At 39.7% G+C, this 26,339-nt stretch overlaps 1 protein-coding gene across 2 annotated transcripts; it reads left to right on the forward strand.

The window, feature by feature from the left end:
• The first annotated feature begins 8,746 nt into the window (after positions 1–8,746).
• LOC131998413 (uncharacterized) lies at positions 8,747–18,552 on the forward strand. 2 transcript variants are annotated; one of them, XM_059370704.1, is made up of 3 exons: positions 8,747–8,972; positions 9,158–9,366; positions 17,409–18,321. In XM_059370704.1, exon 3 carries the CDS (start codon positions 17,416–17,418, stop codon positions 18,037–18,039), a length of 624 nt encoding a protein of 207 aa, XP_059226687.1. In that variant the 5' UTR covers positions 8,747–8,972; positions 9,158–9,366; positions 17,409–17,415; the 3' UTR covers positions 18,040–18,321. The 2 variants fall into 2 exon arrangements, 1 of the variants encoding a protein (XP_059226687.1); XR_009398682.1 differs by lacking the exon at positions 8,747–8,972 and adding an exon at positions 18,443–18,552 and having other exon boundaries at positions 9,062–9,366; positions 17,409–18,257.
• The last annotated feature ends 7,787 nt before the right edge of the window (positions 18,553–26,339 follow it).

Here is a 26,339-nt window from a genome sequence, read left to right on the forward strand (position 1 = left end):
AAAGTCGTTGCTGACAATCATCGGTCTGTCAGTATGTTTTCCGATTGGACAGTGTCCTGTCATGACGGACACAATGACTGAGAAGTCTGTTCTAGCCAGTGACAGCGACAGTTTTGGAATGCTCACAGCCCGATCTTTGTGACCACCTGTCATTCGTTGCCCTTCGGGCTCCATCCTGAAGAATTAGCTTACATTTCGCTAGAGGCATACCCACAGATTCCTGTTTCCCTGGAATGTGTAAGGTAGTTCCTAGTCTCGCAAGCTCGTCTGATTTATATTTTCCTGGGAGATCTCTGTGGCCCGGCACCCAGAAGAGAGATTTGCGACAGTCAAGAGCGGTTTTTGTGTCAAAAATACGTGCTCCAGGGATGTAATAGCCGTCTGGCTGTCTGAGAAAATTTTTATGACTATCGTCGCTATGACATTATATCTTAGCCATTCCACCACTTCCTTAATTTCAAGGATATACGCTTGAATCACACTACAGTGTTCGGGTAACATTTTCGATATGACCTGTTCTAGATCTTTAGAGTACACCCAAAAGCCCACCTGGTCGTCTAGTTTGGAACCATCCGTATAGAAGTCTATGTAACTTCTATTACCAGGGATATCGCAGTTCCAATCGCTTCTATCTGGAATAGTGGTACAGTACTTTTTGTCAAAAATGGCTCAGACAGGGTGTAATCCACACTGCCTGGAACATCGGACATTGTATCAAGGATAAAACAGTCTCCGTAGCCGCCACATGACCAAAGAGAAAGTTCCCTTAGCCTCACGGCAGTGGTCGCAGCAATTTTCCTAGCCACAAAGTCCAGAGGCATTAGATGTAGCATAAAATTCAGTGCATCAGATTGTGTCGTCCTCAATGCCGCTTTGATGCACAAACAAGCCATTTTTTGAACCCGGTTAACTATTGAACAGGACTTTTGAAGCGTCGTCCACCAGACCACAACACCATATAGCATTATAGCTCTGACAACTGCAGTATATACCCAGTGCATAATATATATGTGAAATATTTATGACTTTAGTGATGTTGGTCTGCGGTACGCCGTATGGACCCACAGACGAGAAGTCTCAATCGAATGTCTAGTGAACATGGAAAACTTCATCAGACATTCCGTTGCGTCTGTTAAAAAAACGTATCCCGCCAAGTTTATGCATTGAAAGACCGTCCAACTTGACAACCTTTTAGCGCTGGACGAATTGAAAGGAAAACCAACTGGAATGATTTGGTGGCTTAATACCAAAGGTGAGGCCTACCTCAACATATCTCAAGGAAAAGTGGGCGAGGACCATCGCGGTTGGTATAAACCGCAGAAAGACTGAGCTGGTACTTTTTACCAGGAGGAGAGAGAGCTAGGTATTTTCGAGGAGCTGCCGCTCTCTCCAAGTACTTGGCCGTCAAGGAAAAGCTCAAAAGTGGACTGAACGCGCTGAAACTCTTAAGGAAGAAGTTAAAGGCTTAGGTGGTTGTTCGGCCGGTTCTCACCTATGGATGTCTGGTGAGCCATTGGGCTTTGCATCACTGTGATTTCTGTGGGATGATCGAGAAGGTACAGGGTATCGTTATGGTGCTGATCTCAGAAGCAAAGACGAGGCACTGAATGTCATTATCGTTCTAAGGCTTTTAAAGTTGGTTGTGTATGAACGATAATCAGGTACCTGGCGTTTCTCAATTTTGACCGCTGTTTGGCGCAATTAACACTACAGAATGACTGAGCTCTTCCCTGTGGTAGCTTCTTGTTCGGGTAAACGCATTCTACGATGAAGCCGTGAATGAGGATTGGAATGGTGCTGTGGTTTTCAAGACGGCGACTTATCTTGGGACTGAGTAAGCTTAATTTAAGACTGTTGATATGAGTGAGTCATGTCTGGTCACTGCAACGTCAGGTCTTTGACGTCGAGCTGAACGTGGGCGACGACGTCCTTTTATATCTCTGCCATGAAATTGAGAAAAGAAGGCCTGAATTCCTTCCAGTCACATAGTCCATGGCGTGAGAATTCCAAGCAATTACTATCCCCAAATAGTAAATGTCACATTCTTTGATTGAAGAACTTTCGTAATGAATACCCAAAGAAGTAAGGCTTTAAAATGAGGACGTTCTTTTTAACTGTAAGTCGCTATATATCAACGAACACAAACCATCCCTTTGAATTTCGCTCTCTGACTGATTCTTACTTAACATCATTTTACTTCTTTTTCTTCAAATCCGGTTCATTAAATATAGTTGAATTGAATTTTCCTTAAATTTTCCATACATATTTTGACCTCCATATGATTTAACAAGAAAAGGCGTGCTAAATTTTGCCGGGCCGTATCGTATATACCCTCCCCCACGGATTGCATTTATTGAGTTCTTTTCTCGGTATCTGCTTTTAGATGTGTTAAGGATAAAAGAAAAGAATTGCTATGCTATTGGAGCCATATTAAATTATATTCCGATTCAAACCATAATTGTACCGAATGTTTGAGACCATAGTTGAAGTCATTGTGTAAAATTTCGGATAAGAATAAGAAGGTAAAATAAAAAGATCGGTTTATAGGGGAGATGTATCAGGCTATAGACCGAATCAGACCATATTTGATGCGTATTGGTAAAGGTTCAAATCGGATAATAATTGCGCCTTCTAGAGGCTCAGGAAGTCATGATCCCCGATCGGTTTATACGACAGCTATACCATGTTATAGACCGATCTGAATCATATTTGACGCAGTTATTGGAAGTCATAGCGAAACACGTCATGCAAAATTTCAACCAAATCGGATTTGACGCAGTTATTGGAAGTCATAGAGAAACACGTCATGCAAAATTTCAACCAAATCGGATAGGAATTTAGGCTCAAGAAGTCAAGGCCCCAGATCGGTTTATTTGACACCTATATCAGATTATGGACCGATTTCAACCATACTCAGTATAGTTTTGGGAAATTATAAAAAACACCTCATGCAAAATTTCTGCCAAATCGGATAAGAACTGCGCCCTCTAGTTGCTCTAGAAGTCAAGATCCAAAACATGGCCCCTTCGTAATGCCAACCGACCTACACTAATAAGAAATATTTGTGCAAAATTTCAAGCGGCTAGCTTTACTCCTTCAAAAGTTAGCGTGCTTTTGACAGACAGGCGGAAGGACGAACATGGCTAGATAGACTTAAAATTTCAAGGCGATCAAGAATATATATACTTTATGAGGTCTTAGACGAATATTTCGAGGAGTTACAAATATAAGGACGAAATTAGTACACCCCCTATGGTGGAGGTAGAAAAAGAGATTTTAACATTTAAGAAAAACTTGAAAGTTGAAAATTTGTGAATATTGGAATTTAGTTCTTTATATTTAGTTGAAATCTTTAACGTCAAGACAGAATTCTTTTCACCGTGAATATGGCCCCATATAAACCCACACCTCGAATGGACTTCTCGCGTTTTACTTATTTTTGTTGCGATTAATTCCTTGGATTAGAAGCTCTTTTGTTATTCTTGAAAGTATTACCCTTGGCTTTCTTTATTTTACTCCGTTATCTAGGTGATAAATTAACACCCAACTAAGATCTCCTTAAATATGCATCACTCTGGAACAATTTTGCGGTGACCTAAAAGTAGGCAATATTTCATGGTCATTTGGGAAATATCACAAAAAATTGTTAACAAAAACAGCTTCAAGCATATCTTCATATTTGAATTGTCTTGCAGTTTTTAACCATACACAAAAGAAAAGACGTTTTCATTTCTTATTAAAAAGACTTTTTATTATTTTTAATTGCTTACCCAATATTTAACACTTCATTTCGTGGTTTTTTGCTCATTTTGTTGTCATGCTTTCTTTTGTTTTGCAACGACGAATAGCATTGTCTGTGGCACAGATGGAAGGCTAACCAAGGATCCATTTCTGTTCATCGCAAACCCTATTGGGTGGGTTTCTGTTTTTGCGGCCCATTAATATGCATGATTTCTTAACTTTCACTCTCACTCGAGCAAGTCGACCCCTTTTTGCCTCTAGTATTTATGTATATTTTCTCTCCCAGATTATTATCATTTTTAATCAAGCCACATAACAGTTTTATTGAAAAACTTTTTGCGGCAAAATAAACCAGAGAGTTTGAGTAGAGACGAGAGAAGAAGGAGAAGCTGTGGCAACAACCGCCTCGTCAAGCGTGTTTCCACGCTAAAAGATACAACATAACATTATGATAATGATTTGAAATAGAGTGTAAAACATTGCCTGTCGTCCTGGTATTTGTGTTGTCGTCCAAGGCATTCGAGGCCATTTGGGCTTCTTATCTGGCAAACAATAAAGATAAGAAGGCGGCTTCATTTTCATATACTCGACAATGCTCAATGGCGACGGCGGGTATAGTCCTATTGTCCTTGCCCATCAATGCCGTATAGTCCTTTAGCAGAATGTCAAACATTTTTTGCAAGTTAATTGAAAACCTCTTCCAGGTCTTGACTCGAGTGAGTACACAAATATTTTGTTTTATTTTTTTGTTAGTTTGTTACACGTACATGTGCCCACCAACATATAAACTTTAACTTCCAGGCCTAAAAAGGTTTAAATAAACATAAACATCCATTCGTGCTGGGCCAGTAGGGTCCGGGTTGGGAAAAGGACCTCAAAATAAAGAGGAAACCACAAAAGTCCATTCGGCCATACAAAAAAAAAAAATATCAAGAGCTTTATTAAAGAGGAGAACCATCCCTTGTCATGACATAAATGAAAATTATCTTAATTGAATTATCAAATGGGTAGTAGCAACGGCAGGCAGACTAACATACACTTAAAAAGGCTCTACGCATCAGCTAGCTAAACAGAAATCAAAGTCTGCAAGGCAACACATAGTTAAGGATAAGGAAAGAAAACCCGAGTGAAAAGGAAAAGAGAGTTTGGGATGATATCTCCTTGATTTTAGTTGTTAAAACAAGGCCCTTTTGCTTTATTTCAACAAACTGTTGATTGAAGCCCTCCCCGGTGTAAATAGACCTTTCTTAGATTTGTTGTTGTTGTTGAACATACAGAACTCATATAGGTTTCAAAATGCCCTTCTTTAATCAAAGCGGTTTGTTTAAGCTAAGGCTATTTTGCTTTTTTATTTTATTCTGTAGCAAATAAACTTAGTTATTTAAGGTATACCATACTCTAACTTCATTGTGGAATTTACTTGTGTTATCAATTTACCACAAGGAGAGTGAAGTGTTTTTCCATGATTTTGGAATTTCATGAAAGACTTTATTAGATCCTAAGGCAAAGTCTCATGTGAAAATATGGCTTTAGAAAAATTCTATTAATTTGTGGAGAGGGCCAAAAGGAGTCTAAGTTAGGTGGAGTGTAAACAAGTAATGAAAGGTAAAAGTCAGTCGGTGCAGCCCGATTTTACTTTATGGACGCTATATACAATTCCGATTTTGATGAACTACGGCATAGGTTTTATTTTATATTATTTTATTTTATTTTTTATGTGTTTACAATAAGGCCAATAAGTGTTTATAACATATATATACTGGACTTTTCTACAACCTCATTTCTCTCTATCATATTTGAAGAGTCACACACGAAATGATTTTAAAATTTATATTTATCAGCATTTTGTTCAATTTTCTTAAGTTGCTGTAAGCAGATATATAATCCTTGTGTGAATCATCAAACACACAAGGATGTTAAATATTCACCCATCTTTTTCCAACTTTTGGGTAGTCATTCAGTACTGGACAAATAGTTCTTCAAAATATTCAGAGCGGAACTATTGACAGAACCAATAATCAACTCATAAGTAAGAAATGAATGATAAATACAAAATCTTAATCTTACATTACGTTCTTAATTATAACTGTGACTACGATCTATGATTCTATATATACAAAAATACTCAATAACGATTTGGAGGCCACCGTAGTGCAGAGGTTAGCATGTGCACCTATGACGCTGAACACCTGTGTTCGAGAAATGGCGAGAACATCAGAAAAAATTTTCAGTGGTTGTTATCCGCTCCCAATGCTGGCGACATTTGTAAAGTACTGTAACATTCGGTATGGCAGCCGAGTATAAAATTATAATTATATCGTCATTAGTAAACTGATTCTCACGAGGGATATTCTTGTCTCGATATTATTCATATATGTTCGTCCGATTTCGATCAGTATTGCAAAAATGTAGTCATTTGTAAACCGATTCACACGAAAATTGGCACAAATGATTCCCTAATGACTCCAGGTATTGCTTTTGAATTTAATAGAAATCGGTTCAGATTTATATATAGCTCCCACACATATTTTCATCCGATTTCGAAAAATATTCAATAATTTAGTAATTTGTTAAACGATCTTCACAAAATTTGGCACTTTGGTTTCTTTTATAATGTATGTGAAAATATATTATAATATAAAAATTCACGATAGAGCGCCACATATATGTGAAATTTAAAATTATAATACAGAATAACTAATATGGAACTATTGTCATATAAAAAAGAAATTCAAACACAAATATGACGAAAAATTAAATTGTTATACAATAAAAATCAAAATAACTGTGGCCAACTGGAAAATAGTGGGCTGAAACCGTTTACAAGAAATATATTATGGACCACGCTCTTTCCGAATCTATTCAATTTGGAGCCCTAAGTATTATATATATGAAACCCCATTTTGCAGAGATAATGGCCCACTGTGGCCAACTGGGAAATAGTGGGCTGAAACCGTTTACAGGTAATATAATATGGACCACGCTCTTTCCGAATCTATTCAATTTGGAGCCCTAAGTATTAAAGAAACGAAGATATTGGCCATTTTTTGGCCATCGTTCACTGATCTGTGCTGTTGTCGAATGAGTCCGTGCTACTTTCAGAACAATCAGGTATCGCTGAGGTGGCTGAGCCTTTGCTCTTAATTTTCAGTTTGTAGAGGTACTCATCCATTCGCGTTTTACCTTGTCCATGTCAAACTGTTCCTTCAATGTCTGCAGCACACGTAGTTTTCCAGAAGTGTTGCTTGTATTGCACGAATGTCTTGATTAGATATTTGTGGGAAATTAAATGTTTTGCTCCATAGGCATTTAAGCTCTATAGCAAGTAGACCAATAGCCTCTCTCTGTCCTTTTGCAGTAGTCTTAAGAAATTTGTATCGTCTAATGATGTGGGCTGGGATATCTAGTGAACAAAATACTATTTTGAATTTCAACTCCGTAGAACATACTTCCACAGCGTCTTAAATGCGGAACATTTAGCCTCCACGTACGGTGCAAGAAAGTCCATCCAGTTATATTTCCCCTATCTACACTGTTTTATAAATGTATTATACGTAGATTCTACATCTTATATATAAAAATCAATTTGTGTTTGTTTGTATGTTGTGTGTTCCTTATAGACTCAGAAACGGCTGAACCGATTTTCTTGAAATTTTCACAGATGGTGCATAATGACCCCGTGGTGAAAATAGGGTACTACATTTCTTGATATCTGAAGGGGGGCGGACCCTCCCCCTAACCCTAATTTTCAGAGACGCCAGATCTCGGAGGAGGGTGGTGCGATTTAAGTGAAATTTTGTGTGCTCTCATATAGTACGCTAAAAATAAAAATTTGGTATCCAAATTTCGGATGGGGTACCTAGGGGGGCTGCCCCACCCTAAAACCTACCAAACATATATTTAGACAAATTACGACAATATGGGACTCAAATGAAAGTTATTTGCGAGTAGAATACGAATCTGATATCCAAATGTGGGATCACGTTTCTAGGGGTACACCTCTTTCCCAAAACACCCCCCAAACAGGACTTATTTAGTCACCATGGGAATATGGGGCCTAAATAAAAGGTATTTGAATGTAGAATACGAATCTGATATCCAAATATGGGACCAAGTGTTTGGGGCCGCCTCTCACCAAAAACTCCCCCCAAGGGGACAAATTTACGACCATAGCAATATGGGGCTCAAATAAAAGGTATTTGGGAGTAAAGCACGAATTTGATATCAATATTTGGGAAAAGTGTATATGGGGCCACCCCACCTCAACAACACCACCCAAATAGTAAGTATTTGCTGACTATTGCAATATGAGGCTCAAATAAGAGGGTTTTAAAGTGGAACACGAATCCGATATATATTTTCAAGGCCAACTCATTGAGTGGCCGCCCATCACCCAAAACACCCCCCCAGCCGGTCATGTTTGCCGACTATGCAAATATGGGGCTCAAAATAAAGGTATGTGGGAGTAGACCACGTACCTGATATCAACATTAGGGACCAACTGTCTAGCGGACATCCCACCACCATAACAACCCCCACCCAAATAGGACGTATTTGCTCACCAGGACAATTTGGGTCTTAAAGAGAGTGGAACTAAATATTTATAGTTTTTAGGGTTAATACCCCAAACCGGACATATTTGCAGACTTTTGCAATAAGGAGTTTAAATGAGATTAGAAAACGAATTTGATATCCAATTTTGAAGCCAATGGCAATATGGGGTTCAAAAAAATGATATGTAGATATATGAGAATAGAGTACGTTTCTGATATATTTTACGGGCTTAGTGTTTGGGGGACCACCACAATCGACAAAACACCCCTAAATCGGGCATATTTACCCACCATGTCATTGTGGAGCTTAAAAGAAAGGTATTGGGGGGTAGAGCAAGAATTGATACCCATTTCGGGAACAATTTTCTGGGAGTCTACCCCTTTCCCAAAATACCCCACAAACAGAAATTTTTTAGTGACCATGGTAATATTAGGCTCAATTTAGAGTGGACAAATTTGAATTTGTCCCTTTAATTTAAGTACAATCTATCGTAGAATAAGTCGAAGTATATGAAGTCAAATTGTGAATTGTAAATGAATTTGTAGCACGTAAGAAAATATCTATTAGCACTAAGTGTATATATTGTGAATTTCTAATCTTAAGCCATTTTTAGTACTTAAGCTCATCTGCAATTCTTTTACTAATGAACTCCCCACTTCTTCTACAACCGCAGCAAGGTGAGCAACACATCTCTACTCTTTCTCTCATAATAAAACTAGTGTCTCTATATCCATACCCGAACTTTACCAGTGCGTTACTTTTTTTCTAACTCTTTTTCATTGGGTTTACCTTCTCGTCATCTAACTTATTATTCCTCGCTCTATGAGGAATAATAAGACTAGTTCATCGCATATTATTACAGTCCACACAGCATCGACTGAGGGAATTCCGCCAGTGACGTCACCGCCTCTCTTTTCTCAAAGCAACAGCCGCTCTAACCCCGCTTCACGTCTAACTGGAAAACCCCCACTCCTGTCCATGGTCCTTCGAAACCGTTCACTGAGTTAACCATCAATTGAGGTAAATCCCATCTGCAGTGTCTAGCATACGTAGATGTGTGTCATCGTTTCGGTAAGTGAAACCACATAAGTTGTCTAAGAAGTCAAGTCAAACAAAACAAAAAGACATAAAAAGGCAGCATACATTACATACACACTCAAAAAAAAAAAAAAAAAGAGAAAGAAAAAAGGAGATAGTGCCACACACAAAATTTACAGAAGGTCAAAATCGCATGTGAAAATTAAAAAACGCATTTTTAAATGCGGAGTGAAACAGGGGAAATTCTACGTAAAATCCCTTAAAAAAGAGATAAAATTTGTTATACTGCGGAGATTATCAGCTCGTCTCTATTTTTCTCAAAAAGTGTGTATGTAAATGCCTATGTCTATATACATAAAAAGATAGAATCGTCAATTGTGAGAGGAAAGTGCTAAAAGTGCAAAGAAGTGTTGTTTCTGTCTGTCCTCATGTGTTGGACACGGTGAAAAGTGCTGAAAATAACGTTATTCAAAACATATTTTTACCCGTCTCTGAAAATTGCTTAAAAGTAGTGTTATTTTGTTCGTTGCCATAAATCCCGTTAAAGTCAAATGAAAGTCGTTTAAAGTCTACATAACGGATTATGATTACAAGAAAAAGTACATAATTTATACCAAAAACATAAGATTCGGTAATACATAGGCGGTTCTATATACAACACAAAGTTCAACGATCGTTTCGTACAGTGTATAAGGGAACGGAGATTAATGTTAGCTCTCTCATTAGATTGGTATTGAGAAGAGAACAAATAACTAAACTGCAACAGGAAAGGCCAATGCCAACCACGAATGAAGAGCAAAGGAAAAGAAGAAGCACTCAGACAGACAGACACACACTTACAAGAAGAAGAATTTATTACATTTAAATAGATTTGAAGCTAAATGGAAATGAAATAATTAAAAGGAAAACAAAGGGCAAAATTTAAAAGAAGTGTAAAAAAATAATATCGCACTTATTGAAACACTAATTCTAAATCACAGCACTATAGTTTTTATTGCACGGCTCCCTCACAAAAAAAAACGTACATTATTGCACGATTCTATCTCCATTTACATTTCAAGTATAATCACCATCATCCACCTGCGACAAACGTAAACAAAAAAAAAAAAAACAACCACGAACCTATCAAAGCAACTGGGTTACGAAAAAAAGAGAAAATTAAACTGAAGACATAAAGCGTAAATAAACAAAGTGAAAAAAACATAAACGCCATTCTCCGCTTAAGCTTTGTTATTGGCAAGTATGAGTGTATGTTTGTTCAAGGGGTCTCGTCCGTGCTACTTACTCCCTACGCATTGACTCTGTCGCTGCTCAACAGGCAGAGCCCACGCGTTCAGCCACCTGATACACACACGTACATATGTAGGCAGGTTGGTTCGCTCTCACTAGAAGTGGTCATATGAGGATCAAAACAAACCACCAAATACGCGGTGTTGCCAGACTAGGGGGTTGGTAATATGTTGTGGGATTCATGTTTTTCTGAAAAAATTTCCGCGCTTATGTAAGTTGACGGAAAACCAACCCGTCCATAGAAATAGAATAGAAGTTTGGGAGTAGAAGAACAGTGGTGTTCATATAACGCCAGCAGACATACACTCGGAAAAAAAAGATAAAAAATAAATAAATAAATGTTGGATAAATACAGCGGCAGTGCATTCGTGGAGATTTACCTTTCAATTCATATGTAATCTGAATTGATAAGCAGGAATAGTTTACATACTAACAGAGTCAATATATATATTAACTAACCCTTTTCATTACAAATCATATACGTATTGTTTACCTGATTTTCAGCCTTTGTGTGAACTTGTTTAACAAGTTAAAAATTTTTTTATGAATTAAACAGAGATATTTGAAGAAATTTTTGGGGTTATAATAGCGTATGTGTTTTTACAATTTTTGGAAATTGATATACACATATGATCAAGAAACCAACTCCAAGTAAATTTCAACAACTACCATCTGCAGGTGTTGTGAATTATTGAATACCCTAATTGCCCAAGTCTCTTAATGCACTTTCCTATACAGTAGGGGTTGCTCTATTGGACCGCGTTTCACAAGTTTGGTGCATTCAATAGAAATTTAATTTTCAGACACCACTGGTCCATCCTATTACGCTCATGTCGGAGATTTCAGTCCCTCACTGTGAATTATTTGGGTTGACTCTGAAATTTTGCCTTTGGTATTGTCGCTTTGAGTCTAAGACTACCCTTTAGACGCCCGCAAAGATTCTGAATTTTTAATTATATTTGGCATATGATGCAAGACCCGCTACTTTAATTATTCAGAATATTGTCACCTCCCTTGTTAGCGGAACAATTTTGACTATTCATCGGAGCTTTACGCTTGCACTCAATTCAATCGCAAATCAAAATTGTTTCTATCTCCCTGTGTTTCCAGAGGCAAACGGAATTTCTTACGACTTTTTACCAAATAATTCTGCTACGCTAGGTTTGTTTTCAGACCGGAATTTTCAGACTCTTCGCTTACTCACCCACTTTCTCATCGTACACTGTGTTGTACGCTTACTCGCTCTCTTTGCCCTCGTTCACTTTATTTTACGGAATCAGTACATGATGAGCTTGGAAAACGCAACGGCAGACTTGGCGTCACAGCCTTCAGTATCTAATCCTTTATCGAATTCCGCTTCCGCAATCAAAACTTCGTCGAGCCATGACAAGTTTCTTTTCGATTGTGACCATTTGATCAACTTTTGCACTCAGTTTGAACAGAGTGACATTCAGGATCAAACTGATTCGGTATTGGAAGTGAAATTGGAAGATCTCGAGAATCGGTGGCAACGACTGCAGGCTACCTATGAAGGTCTCATGCTAGCTCCAAGGAATGTCTATACCAAAGACTTCCGGGAGAATGCTAGAATTAATTTCAATGCTAGCTCCGAGGCCTATTACACGGCGAGGTCCCAAATCCTAGATATTCTAAGAATGTCAGGTGGAAATTCTCGCCAAAACGCGAGACATAGCCTTATTCCCGCTTACATTCCCCAGCCTTCGGTTAACCACTCTTCTCAAGATGTTGCCAACAGTTACATCAAAGTCCCGCCATGTGATACAGAGGTATTTAAAGGAGGTTACGAAGAATGGCCGTCATTCCGTGACATGTTCACGGCGGTTTACGTCAACCATCCGAAATTGACAAGAGCTCAGAAATTGTATCATTTGCGGAACAAGACTAGGGGTGCGGCCGGCGCCATAGTCAAAAGATACACTCTTTGCGACGAAAACTTCGAGCTCGCTTGGAGTGCTCTAAAGGCTCGCTATGAGAACAAGCGAGTCTTAGTAGATAATCAGTTAAAGATTCTCTTCAACATTCCTTCAGCTTCTGTGGAGAACAGTGAGGCAATTCACAAAATTCAATCCACCGTGAATGATTGTCTCTGCACTCTCAAGACTCTTGACGTCAATGTAGAAAGCTGGGATCCCATACTGCTATACTTGGTGTCGACCAAGTTGCCAGATGAAACGCTGGCTCTGTGGGAACAATCCCTCAGATCTCATCGCGATCTTCCTACCTGGAATCAGCTCGATGAATTTCTCATCAACAGGTATGAAATCGTGGAACGGCTCTCGAGCATAAAAGCCACAAAGACCAGAAGTTCGCTCCCGTCTCAAAGCAGTGGTAAGATTCAAACTTATCACTCGCAAGAAAAGCTAAGCTCTTCTTGCCCCCTGTGCAGTTCCGACCACACAATAAGGAGTTGTGGACAGTTTCGGAAATATACTGCACAACAACGCATAGATTTTGCATACAAACACAAATTGTGCATAAACTGCCTCTCCTCATCTCATCTCAAGACAAATTGCAAGAGCGTGAACACTTGCATCATTTGTCATAAGCCACATCACTCTCTGCTTCATCTAAGAGGTAAGCCAGAAGAAAAAACTGAGGATAATACAATCCATTCTGGTCACGAGGATGACAAGGGTCAAATAAAATCTTCTGGCATAAATTTAAGAAACACGTCTCATAATGAAGCTCCCTCAACTTCAGCCGCAAGGCGATCCTCACAGGTTCAGGCCAATTTTTCGGCCAACAACGACATGATTTTGTTACGAACAGCTCTAGTTCGTGTTGAACATCAAGGGGAGTTATTTACGCTAAGAGCTCTTATTGATCCCGGGTCTCAACGGACCTTTATAACACAGAGAATTCAGAAGCGCTTGCAAATTCCCACTTCTAAAGCGCATTTTGAGATTTTTGGAATTGGCGAACAGACTCAGACGTCGAATAAAGAATGCCAACTAGTCATTGTTGCGGAGAAATACGATGTCCGCTTTTCAGTCTCGGCAATAGTATTGCCTAAAATGACAAAATGGCTTCCGTCCGTATCGTTCGAAATCTCAAATCCCTCAGAGTTGGAGGAGCTAGATCTGGCCGATCCAAATTTCAATAAATCCGCTCAAATTGACCTGATTTTAGGCAATGATTCGGAACGATTCATAAATATTGAAGGTATCAGGAAGAATATATGTGGCGATACCTCAGCATACAATACAGTTTTTGGCTGGGTATTGAGCGGTCCAATGCAAACTGAGAGAATTTTCTCATTTTCCACAAACGTGGTTGAATCCGAAGATGTGAAAATAAGCGAACTTCTAAGAAAATTCTGGGAGCAAGAAGAGGTACCTATGGCTCCCCCTCTTTGCAAAGAAGATCAGTTTTGTGAAGAGTTCTACTGTAAAACTACGTCCAGATCCCCGGATGGTAGATACGTCGTGAGACTGCCTTTCAAAGCAGAATTCTCCGACGCCCTATCTCTTGGCTCATCCCGTTTTCTAGCGCTAGCTCAGTACAATCGGATGGAGACAAAGCTCTCTGATGATCCCGAGCTAAACACCGAGTACAATTCAGTGTTAAACGAATATATTTCTCTCGAACATGCTCAGGAGACCTCGTCTCAGGAGATTAACTGCGGTGGAAAATACAATTCCTTTTATCTCCCTCACCACGCAGTTGTCCGACCAGAGCACAAGTCCACGAAAGTGAGAGTCGTGTTCAACGCATCTCGCAAGAGCAAATCGGGTTACTCTCTGAACGATGTCCTCCACACTGGGCCTACACTACAAACCGATTTGACATCTGTGATCCTCAGCTGGCGTAGATACCGATATGTGTTCTGTGGGGACATTCAAAAGATGTATAGGCAGATATGGCTACATCCTATCGATAGAGCATATCAGCGAATACTTTTCAGACCGGATCCTAAGGGACCGGTGAGAGATTTTGAACTGAAAACAGTTACCTTCGGCCTGAATTGCGCACCGTTTTTGGCGATTCGCACCCTCTTACAACTTGCCTCTGACTCTGAGAACGAATTTCCCAATGTCGCGAAAGCATTGAGGAAAGAGACATATGTCGATGACATTTTGTCCGGCGGCTTCTCTATAGAGGACACCATTCGGGCGCAAGAGGACTTGAGATCAGTTCTTAAGCAAGCGGGATTTTCTCTCGTCAAGTTGACTGCGAACGATCCACAGTTGCTCGCGCATCTCCCACCGGAGAGTCTGTATGACTCTGATTTCCTACGCTTCGATGAATCAAGCACTACCAAGACACTTGGTATCAGGTGGAACGCGCTCACTGATTCGTTTAGTTATACCCTCGGCCCTTTACCGACAGACCAGCCCATGAGCAAACGCAAGGTCCTCTCTGCCGTCGCGCAATTGTTTGACCCTGCAGGATGGGTTGCCCCTGTAGTGATCAGGTCGAAGATACTGATACAGCAACTTTGGCTAGAAGGGCTGGATTGGGATGACGAACTCGGCTCAGAGACCCTGCTGAAGTGGAATTCTCTAGTGAATGATTTGAATCACATCGGGGCGATTTCCATACCTAGATGGCTACAGTATCATCCCTCTGATACCGTGGAGCTTCACGGGTTCTCTGACGCGTCTCAAGCAGCAATGTGCGCATGCTTGTACATTCGGTGTCAAACCTCCAACTCGGTTGTTTTCTCGAATTTGCTCGTCGCAAAGAGCAAAGTAGCCCCACTGAAGCCTGTGTGCCTGCCACGTCTAGAGCTCAACGGAGCGTACCTCCTCGCAAAGCTTGTCAATTTTGTATTATGCACTTTCGATCTAGACATTAGTGGCATAACTCTCTGGACGGACTCATCCATTGTCCTTGGTTGGTTAACAAAACCACCATGGACATGGGAAACGTACGTGGCAAATCGGACGTCCAGAATTCATGACCTTCTTCCAGGGGGGACATGGCGGCATGTCCCTACTCATGACAATCCAGCGGACCTCGGCACAAGAGGTTGTAGGCCGCAGGACCTCACCTGTAACTCATTGTGGTTTCATGGCCCGAATTGGCTGACGAACCCACCGTCAGAATGGCCGAACAGGAACCCTTTGGTTTCCCCGGAAATAGGGAAACGCCTGGATATCCAAGTTATACACGAGACAGTAGAAGACTCAGACCTCTTGCTCAGATTCTCTTCGTACCCGCGAGCACTGAGGGTAGTCTCCTACATATTCAGATTCTACCATAACTGCCTTGGTAGATCTAGAGGTGACACAAGAAACTCCTCTCCCATTCTTACCCAAGATGAGGTAAGGCACACCAAATCCCGTTTAATAAGGTTAGCCCAGATGAAATGGTACCCTGAGGAATACAAGCAGGTTAGTAGGGCTGAGGAATTGTCCAACAAAGTTCACTACAATGTCTGAACCCCTTCTTAGATCGGGACAAAGTCCTACGCGTTAATGGCCGACTCGCGGCCTGTTCTTTACCCTACAACGAACGATTTCCCATCATACTGCCGGGGAACTCTCGCCTTTGCCATTTATATTTGCTCCATTTGCACGAGTTTCTCGCCCACGGTGAGTGCATTCTCATGTGTCGTATGATTCAAACAGAGTTTTACGTCTCACGACTCAAGCCGAGAGTGAAGAACATCATTCATAAATGCAAGACTTGCATCATTTTTAAGAAGAGACCGTGCGTCCAAATAATGGCTCCGCTCCCCCCTGACAGATGCACTATTACACCAGCATTTCACGTGACTGGTATAGATTTTGCAGGACCTTTTGAAATTAAGGTTTCATCCCTGCGCCGATCCCCTCTCCTGAAAGGCTATGTGAGCATTTTCGTGTGCTTCGCTACCAAGGCCGTACATTTAGAGCCATGTTCCGAGCTCTCCACAGCAGCATTTGAAGCCGCATTCTCTCGTTTCCTTGGGAGGCGAGGCCTACCTAGAAAGGTAGTGTCTGATAATGGGAGAAATTTCGTAGGGGCCAGTCGCAAAATGCTTAGAGAATTTAGAAGTTTTATTCAGGTGGCGGCAAGCGACATTGCGGAAAAATATGCTACACAGGGTTTCGAGTGGCAGTTCATACCCCCTCATGCTCCACATATGGGTGGCCTTTGGGAGTCGGCTGTTAAATCTTTCAAGCACCATTTCAAAAGAGTAGCTGGTGCTCATTTGTTTACCTTCGAGCAGTTTTCGACCGTCCTTGCTCGAATTGAAGGAGTTCTAAACTCACGGCCCATCTCCGCTATCTCTGAGGATCCTAATGATCTCACAGCCCTAACACCCGGACACTTTTTGAAAGGTGCTCCAATCATGACATTTCCCGAGCCTAGTGCTGATGACATTTCCCTGGTGAATAGGTGGTTGAAGCTTAAGGCAATCCATCACCAGTTTGCTATACGATGGAAGGAAGAATATCTGAGGACGCTACAGAAGCGATATAAATGGAAAACCACTTCACCCAACATAAGGGTCGGCGATCTTGTGGTCGTAATGGATGATCTACTACCGCCTAGCGAATGGCGATTAGGAAGAGTGGCCAAGACTCACAATGGTTCGGACAAGAACATTAGGGTAGCCGACGTAAGAATTGCATCGGGAGTCATTACGCGACCGATTGTTAAATTATGCCACTTACCTTTGCTCAACCAACCCCAATAGAAATCCTTGTATAATACTATCTCGATGCATCATTGTGTTTGCTAAACCATCTTATCACTCATCTTATCTCATTCTCATAGGCTCTATGTCACTTGTTGATTGCATTACCAAATCATTAACATCTGTCTTCTTTCAGGTCAAATATGAATGCCCAAGAGTTATACAAGTGCATGCTTTGCAAAAAACGTCATGCCCTCAGGTTCTGCCCACAATTTATACTGATGACTGTAGAAGACAGGAGAGCCGCCGTTCGACAACACCGTTACTGTCGAAATTGTCTGGCAAAAAGCCATTCTGTAGTAGAGTGTCAGTCGACGGATACGTGCCGAAAATGTGGGTTTCAGCATCATACAATGCTGCACCCACGAAAACTTGTACTGAAGTCAAAAAGCTCCAACGCCGCCTCCAAGTCGCACTCATCTAACCAACCAACTTCATCTCGGCCCCAAAGAAATCCAGCAGCACAGTCCAATGCCACAGCCAAATCACGCCTTGGCCAACGTCAGCACTCAGCTTCGGCTGGCCAACAACAACAACAACAAAGGCGAGCCAAAAGGCACAATAAACCAAAGGGTCAAAGAAGCCACCAACAACAACCACCCAAGCACCAACGAAAATTGAAGACCCAAAAGTCCAACAAAGAGCGCCCACTAACTCCACAACCCAACTACTTAATTTTATCTGAAGCCATCAAGTCGTTGGCAACAGTGTTATGCGCTTCACCAAATCTTGCGCAAGCGCAAGGCCGGCGCCATGGACAAATTTGAATTTGTCCCTTTAATTTAAGTACAATCTATCGTAGAATAAGTCGAAGTATATGAAGTCAAATTGTGAATTGTAAATGAATTTGTAGCACGTAAGAAAATATCTATTAGCACTAAGTGTATATATTGTGAATTTCTAATCTTAAGCCATTTTTAGTACTTAAGCTCATCTGCAATTCTTTTACTAATGAACTCCCCACTTCTTCTACAACCGCAGCAAGGTGAGCAACACATCTCTACTCTTTCTCTCATAATAAAACTAGTGTCTCTATATCCATACCCGAACTTTACCATTGCGTTACTTTTTTTCTAACTCTTTTTCATTGGGTTTACCTTCTCGTCATCTAACTTATTATTCCTCGCTCTATGAGGAATAATAAGACTAGTTCATCGCATATTATTACAGTCCACACAGCATCGACTGAGGGAATTCCGCCAGTGACGTCACCGCCTCTCTTTTCTCAAAGCAACAGCCGCTCTAACCCCGCTTCACGTCTAACTGGAAAACCCCCACTCCTGTCCATAGAGGAATTTGGGAATAGAAAACAAATTTGATATCCAAATTTAGGACCATGTATTTACCCCTTCCTCAAAACACCCCCCCCCCCCCCCAAAGGTTAAAAATTTTTCCACCATGCCAATATGTCGCTGAAATGAAAGATATTTGAATTTGATAACCTATTTTGGGCCATGTGTTTGGGGGACGCCTCATCGGGTAAACTCCCCTAAACCAATGGCAATATGGGGTTTAAATAAATGGTGTTTGGAAGTAGAGCAAGATGCTGATATTTTTTCAGGGCCAAGTATCTGGGGGACCACCTCTTCCTCGAAAAAACTCCTAAATCAGAGATAACATGAGAATATTGGGCTGAAAAAAGTATTTGAGGAATGGAGTACACCCTACGTCTAAACTTAAATTTGTAGACCAATAACGATCATATGGGATTCAGATAAAGGCACTTATATTGCTAAACTGTTAGTCAAGTTTGCATGGTATTTCACTAAATGCTCTTTTATTGTCGAAAATAAATATTCCAAGGAAACTTTTTTTCCATATAAAGTAAAAGAAGGCGCAGCGGAGCGGGCCCGGGTCAGCTAGTACAAAATATTTATAAATTTTTACCCATTCTTAACCATAAGACATTCTCCTGATAAAAAGTCAAAATAAGTTTTTTTATGTTTATTATGTGACAGTTATGTCTCCATTAGTCACGATTACTAAAAGATAGACGACAATATTAGCGATTGGGGAATTAGTGAGGAGTAGACGCAAAAAACTTTCAAGTGCCCGGCAACACTTCCTTGAACGCAATGTGTTGCTTCTCCCACCCTCAAACGATATTGCGACTGTCAAATTCAGTTTCACTTTCATTTATCACCAACACTAAATACATTTAGTGAGAGCTCCTTAAAAGGAGCGTGTTTTTGTGAGTGTGTGACTGTGGCAATTTACCTCAGGGGTGGTTTGGGGTTAGCTATAATTATGTCTAACATGGAAAAAACAGTTTATTACCAAATGACTTAAATAAATACTCGAACACACCTCACAAGTAGAAAATAATACTTTTAACACGACAAAACACGCACTAAACATTTATTCTTAACAACAACTCTTTACTCTCTTTGGGCCCCAAAACGCCTTCTTCTTCGAATTGAGCAGCGTCTTTGTCGACCTTTGCCACGAAAGCCAAAGGCAAAACTTTTACCATTGGCACTAACAACACCTCCAAGAGCACCCATCCCCACCCTCACCCCCAAGTGGGCAAAGCAGCAAATGATATATTGTTAACAAAAGAAGAAATAAAAGAAACTAGAAGTACAGCAAAAATACTACTCTAGTATGCCATGCAACTTTTCCCGGGAAATTATGGATAAATTACAAAACACCAGGGATTAACGCAAAAAGGAGGGAGAGAAAAAGAATGGGATATTTTTTGAGTGTAGTAAAAAGAGTTGTCACATTAAATAAAATTATTAACATTTCAGTTTATTTGATTATTTGAATAAATAATTTATTTCATGTAATATTAGTTTATTATACCCTCCACCATGGGATGGGGCTATACTAATTTCGTCATTCTGTTTGTAACTCCTCGAAGTATTTGTCTCAGACCTCTTAAAGTATATATATTCTTGATCGCCATGACATTTTATGTCGATCTAGCCATGTCCGTCCGTCTGTCCGGCCGTCCGTTTGTCTGTCGTAAGCTCTCTAAATTTGGAAGGAGTAAAGCTAACCACTTGAAATTTTGCACAAATACTTCTTATAGGTGTAGGTTCGTTAGGATTGTAAATGGACCATATCGATCTACGTTTTGATATAGCTGCCACATAAACCGATCTTGGATCTTAACTTCTTGAGCCAATAAAGGGCGCAATTTTTATCCGATTTCGCTGAAATTTTGCATGACGTGTTCCGCTATGACTTTCAACAACTGTCCATAACCTGATATAGCTGCCATACAAACTGATCTGGGATCTTGACTTCTTGAGCCTCTATAGGGCGCAATTATTATCTGATTTGTGTGAAATCTTGTACAACGGCTTCACCCATGACCTTCAATACACCTGCCAAATATGGTCAGAATCGGTCTATAGCCAAATACAGCTCCCCCATAAAAAGATCTCTCTATTTGTCTTTATGAGTCCCTAGGGGCGCAATTCTTTTTCGATTTGGCTGAAATTTTATACAATGACCTCTACAGTGGAACCATAAATCGGACCATAAATTGGTCTAGCTCCAATAGCAAATCTTTTCTTTTATCCTTTCCTTTCCTTTGTTTGCCTAAAAAAAGACACCGGAAAAGAACTCGACAAATGCGATCCACGGTGAAGGGTATATAAGATTATTCCCGGCCGAACTTAGCACGCGTTTACTTTTTTTATGGTATTTTAGATTTTTAATATTATTGTACTTAATTAATTTTTTAAAATTTTTTTATTTATTTATTTTATGTTATTTTAGTTAATTTTTATTGAAAATATTCATGCACAGTAATTTAAACATTAATGCCGTGAGAATCAATATGGCTAGATGGTCATGAATTCAATGACCATCCGCAGTAGGCAAATAAAATAAATTTTTGTAATACTTTCACATCTAAGTATATACAATATCTTCTTGATCGTCTTAAAATTTTAAGTCAATTAAGCCCTGTCAATTCATCTGTAGAAAACACGATATCTTTCGAAAGAATAAAACTAAGCCCTTGATATTTTGCATGAATACCTCCTTTTAATGCGATTCGGCAGGGACTGTAAATAGGCTATAAAGGACGTGTTTTGATAAAGCTGCCATATAATCAAATCTGTACTTAACCTGATGAAGCTCCTATGTAAACCGATTTAGGATCTTGATTTCTGTAGCCGTAAGAGGGCGCATTTCTTCTACGATTTGGCTGAAATTTTGCACGAAGTGTTTTGTTTTGACTATCAACAACAGTGCAAAGTACTGCCCAAATCGGTTCATAACCTGATAAAGCTCCCGTATAAAACGATTTTGGATTTTCACTTCTTGAGCCACTAGAGGGCGCAATTCTTACTTGATTTGGCTGAAAATTTGCACGAAATGTTTTGTTCTAACTTAACAACTGCGCCAGGTATGGTTTAAATTAGTTCATAGCCTGGTATAGCCCGCATATAAACCGATCTCGGATCTTCACTTCTTGAGACGCTAGACGGCAATTATTATCCGATTGAACTGAAATTTTCAATGAAGTGGTTTATGTTGACTTCGAACAACTATGGTCTTAATAGGTTTACAATCTGGAATAACTCTCATATAAACCGATATCCCGATATACAACGACATCTTCTATGGCTTTTAACATACGTGTCAAATATGGTCTGAATCAGTTCGATAACCTGATATATCTCACATATAAACAAATCTCCTGATTTTATTTCTTCACCACTATAGGGCGCAATTCTTATCCGATTTGTCTGAAGTACGAACCGAATCGGTACATAGCTTGGTATAGCTTAAATTTCATTGCAATTCGTATCGATTATTCTTTGTTTGCCTATAAGGAGATATTGGCCAAAGAACTTGACAAATGCGATCCATGGTGCAGGGTATAGACGATTCGTCCCGGCAGAAGTGCTAAGTTCTTTTACTTGGTTTTATTTTACAATATTTTAAATAAATTTAATATATATTATTTTATATCATTGTGGGGGTACTTGGCAACCCTTGCGGCAATAGATTAAACTCTAGGTCGTTTGTTGCAGCAATTAATTATATTTCGGCCCCATTTAAGTACCTTCTCATTGGCCATGCTACTCCCTCTTGTTCTTAATGGTCAGTTAGGGAATTGAGTATAACCCGCACAATGTTGCCTTTGAAGCTGTAAACTAACCAATAACCGAGAGCAACGTTTCAAATGTTTAACTAAGTTTATGATATACAGGCGAACGTCTCTATAACGTAGCAAACTCTCTATAACGTAGCAATAGTAAAAGCGTGATAAGTTCGGCCGGGCCGAATCTTAGGAACCCACCACCATGCAAAAAATTTATACAAAATAAATTTTGTTGAAAGGCATAATTTTATTCTACAAACCAAAGGTCTATCAAACCAGCAAAAATTAAACTTCTATGAACCGAACAAGGTTTACATGGAAGCTATATCAGGTTATAGACTGATTTGGGCCGTATTTAGAAGTCGTAACAGAAAACTTTGTGCAAAATTTCAACCAAATCGGACAAAAATTGCGGCCTATAAGGGCTCAAGAAGTCAATTTGTTTGATCGGTTTGTATGGAAGCCATATCAGGTTATATACCTATTTGGTCCGTATGGGAGCTATATCAGGTTATGAACCGTACTTGGCATAGCTCTTGCAAGTCATAACAGAACACAATATGAAAACTTTCAACAAAAAACTGCTGCTTCCAGGGGCTCAAGAAATCAAATCGGGGGGCAGGTTTATATAGGAGCTTTATCTGAATCTGAACGGCTATGCTCCATTTGCAATCCCCAACGACCTGCATCAATAGTGAGTATCTGCAAAATTGCAAGCGGGTAGCTACACGTTCGACTGCTATCGTGATTTCGACAGATCGACTCAGAATGTCGAGACAATTGAGAATATTTAATAATTATGATATACGAATTTTTCGAGATGTTACAAATGGAATGACTAGATTAGTATACCTTCATCCTCCGGTAGTGAGTATAATGATAAATAAACATCAATAATATTCTCGGCTCTCCTTATAAACAAATATATTTGAGCTGAGATTACTGACTACGGCAGAAATTCGCTTTTAGTGAGAGGGTTTCCATCAACAAGTGTTCTTAAGAAAAAATGTGGTGCAAGTATCGACTTTATAAGTTAAAAAATCGCAGACAGATTTAATTTGTTTGTTTGTTTGTGTGTTCCTTATAGACTCAGAAACGGCTGAACCGATTTTCTTGAAATTTTCACAGATGGTGCATAATGACCCCGTGGTGAAAATAGGGTACTACACTTTTTTATATCTGAAGGGGGGCGGACCCTCCCCCTTACCCTAATTTTCAGAAACGACAGATCTCGGAGATGGATGGTGCGATTTAAGCGACATTTTGTGTGCTCTCATATAGCACCCTAAAAATAAAAATTTGGTATCCAAATTTCGGATGGGGAACCTAAGGGGCCACCCCACCCTAAAACCTACCAAACATATATTTAGACCAATCACGGCAATATGGGACTCAAATGAAAGGTATTTAGGATAAGAAAACGTATCTGATATCCAATTGTCGGACCAAGTCCTAGGGGGACCACCCCAAGCCCCAAAACACCCCTAAATCGGACCATCGCAATATGGGACTCCAATGAAAGGTATTTGCGAGTAGAATACGAATCTGATCTCCAAATGTGGGACCACGTTTCTGGGGGTCCACCCCTTTCCCAAAACACCCCCAAACAGGACTTATTTACTGACATGGGAATATGGGGCTTAAATAAAAGGTATTTGAATGCAGAATACGAATCTGATATCCAAATATGGGACCAAGTGTTTGGGGGGCCGCCTCTCACCTAAAAACATCCCCCAAAGGGGACAAATTTACGACCATAGCAACATGGGCTCAAATGAAAGGTCTTTGGGGGTAAAGCCAAGACATATTTGCTGACTTTTGCAATTAGGAGTTTAAATGAGATTAGAAATCGAATTTGATATCCAATTTTGGGAGCAATGGTAATATGGGGTTCAAATAAATGATATATAGATATATGGGAATAGAGCAAGTTGCTGATATATTTTCCGGGCTTAGTGTTTGGGGGACCACCCCAATCCCCAAAACACCCCTAAATCGGGCATATTTACCGACCATGTCAATATGGAGCTTAAATGAAAGGTATTGGGGGGTAGAGCAAGAATTTATACCCATTTTCGGGACCACTTTTCTGGGGGACTACCCCTTTCCCAAAATACCCCACAAACAGCAATTTATTAGTGACCACCGCAATTTCGAGCTCAAATAAAGGTATTTGGGAGTGGAATACGAATTTGATATCCAAATGTAGGACCATGTATTTAGGGCATCGCCCCTTCCCAAAAACACCCCCAAAGGGAAAAAATTTTTCGACCATGTATTTGGGGGACGTCCCATCCTGTAAACTCCTCTTAGGCCAATGGCAATATGGGGTTTAAATAAATGGTATTTGAGGGAAGATCACGATGCTGATATTTTTTCAGGGCCAAGTATCTGGGGAACGACCTGTCCTCCGAAAACACCACTAAATCAGAAATCATGAGTAGACAGGCTGAAATGAAGTATTTTAAGAATGAAGTACACTTTACATCCAAACTTAAATTATTGTTAAATTCTTAGTAAAGTAAGCATGGTATTTCACTAAAAGATCTTCAAATTTCGAAAATGAATATTCCAAGGAAACTTTTGTTCCATATAAAGTAAAAGAAGGCGCAGCGGAGCGGGCCCGTGTCAGCTAGTATAAATATATTGTCCGATAAGCCTATCTTCGAAGTTGCCCTGCCTATGGACGAAATAGTTATCTGTACTACGTTGAACGCCTCCGTGGCATAGAAATTACTTGTCCGCCTATGAATTTCAATATCCGGGCTCGAATCGTAGTGAGAAAGAAATATATTCCTTAACTGATATAGTCACGCTACAGTCACTTGATGTTAAGAGTTAAAACATAGTACAGATAATTTTTTTTTACCCAGTGTGTGGTTCAGTTCGATTATAGAAGCTCATTTTCGAACTTCATCTTTTCACAACCCCTTTATCACCGATCACCCTGTTTACCGTCTTCAGCTCAGATAAGGAATATTTTTTACACAACTTGTTGGAAATTTTCAAAAGTTTCTTAAATATGATCTCATTTTATTCGAAAATGGTAGATATTGTACCCACACCAAATCTTAGTTGAATATATCTTTTATATATAACGATCTCCCATCTAATTTTTGGCTCGAGCGAGCTTATTTTTATATCCACCACCATAGGATAGGGGTTTATTCATTTAGTCATTCCGTTTGCAGAACATCGAAATATCCATTTCCGACCCTACAAAGTATATATTTCGGATCGTCGTAAAATTCTAAGACGATTTAACGATGGCCGAGTGTCTGTCCGTCCGTCTGTTGTAATCACTCTACAGTCTTCAAAAATTTGGCGCAGATACATCTTTTTGATGAACGCTGGTTAAGTTCTTAAACGGGCCAAATCGGACCATATTTAGATATATCTACTTTATAGACCGATCTGGCGATAAAGGGTCAGATGCCCATATATGCTTTATTTATTACTTGACATCGCTAAAGTTTGAAACAGTGAGTAGTTTAAGGCCTCCCAACATCCGACCTAAATATGGGTTTGATCGATAATAAGATATAGCTGTCTTATACACTGATCTGCCGATAAGGGCTACCCGACTTCGCTTGAACTTTAAACAGTGAGTTGTTTTAAGCCTACCGACATACGCCCCAAATATGTTTCTGATCAAACTATATTTAGATATATTTGCCATATAGACCGATCTGACGTTTATGGGTCTGGAACCCATAAAAGCTGCATTTATTACCCAATTTCGCTGAAATTTGAATCAGTGAGTCGTTTTAAGCCGCCCGCCATCTGAACCAAATATAGTAAATATCGGAATGTATTTAGATATAACTGTTATATGGACCGATCTTCCAATTTAAGGTCTTAATCCTATAAAAAGCAGATTTATTGTCTGAAAATGTTACTTGTATATAAGTTCTCGGGACCTGAATAAAATATGATCGAGACCAGCACTATTAAGATATAACTACGGATATAGTAGTGGAGTTATAATAAAATAGCATGATT

The sequence above is a fragment of the Stomoxys calcitrans genome, unplaced genomic scaffold (genome assembly GCF_963082655.1).
Source record: "Stomoxys calcitrans unplaced genomic scaffold, idStoCalc2.1 SCAFFOLD_165, whole genome shotgun sequence".
Classification (NCBI taxonomy): Eukaryota; Metazoa; Arthropoda; class Insecta; order Diptera; family Muscidae; genus Stomoxys; species Stomoxys calcitrans.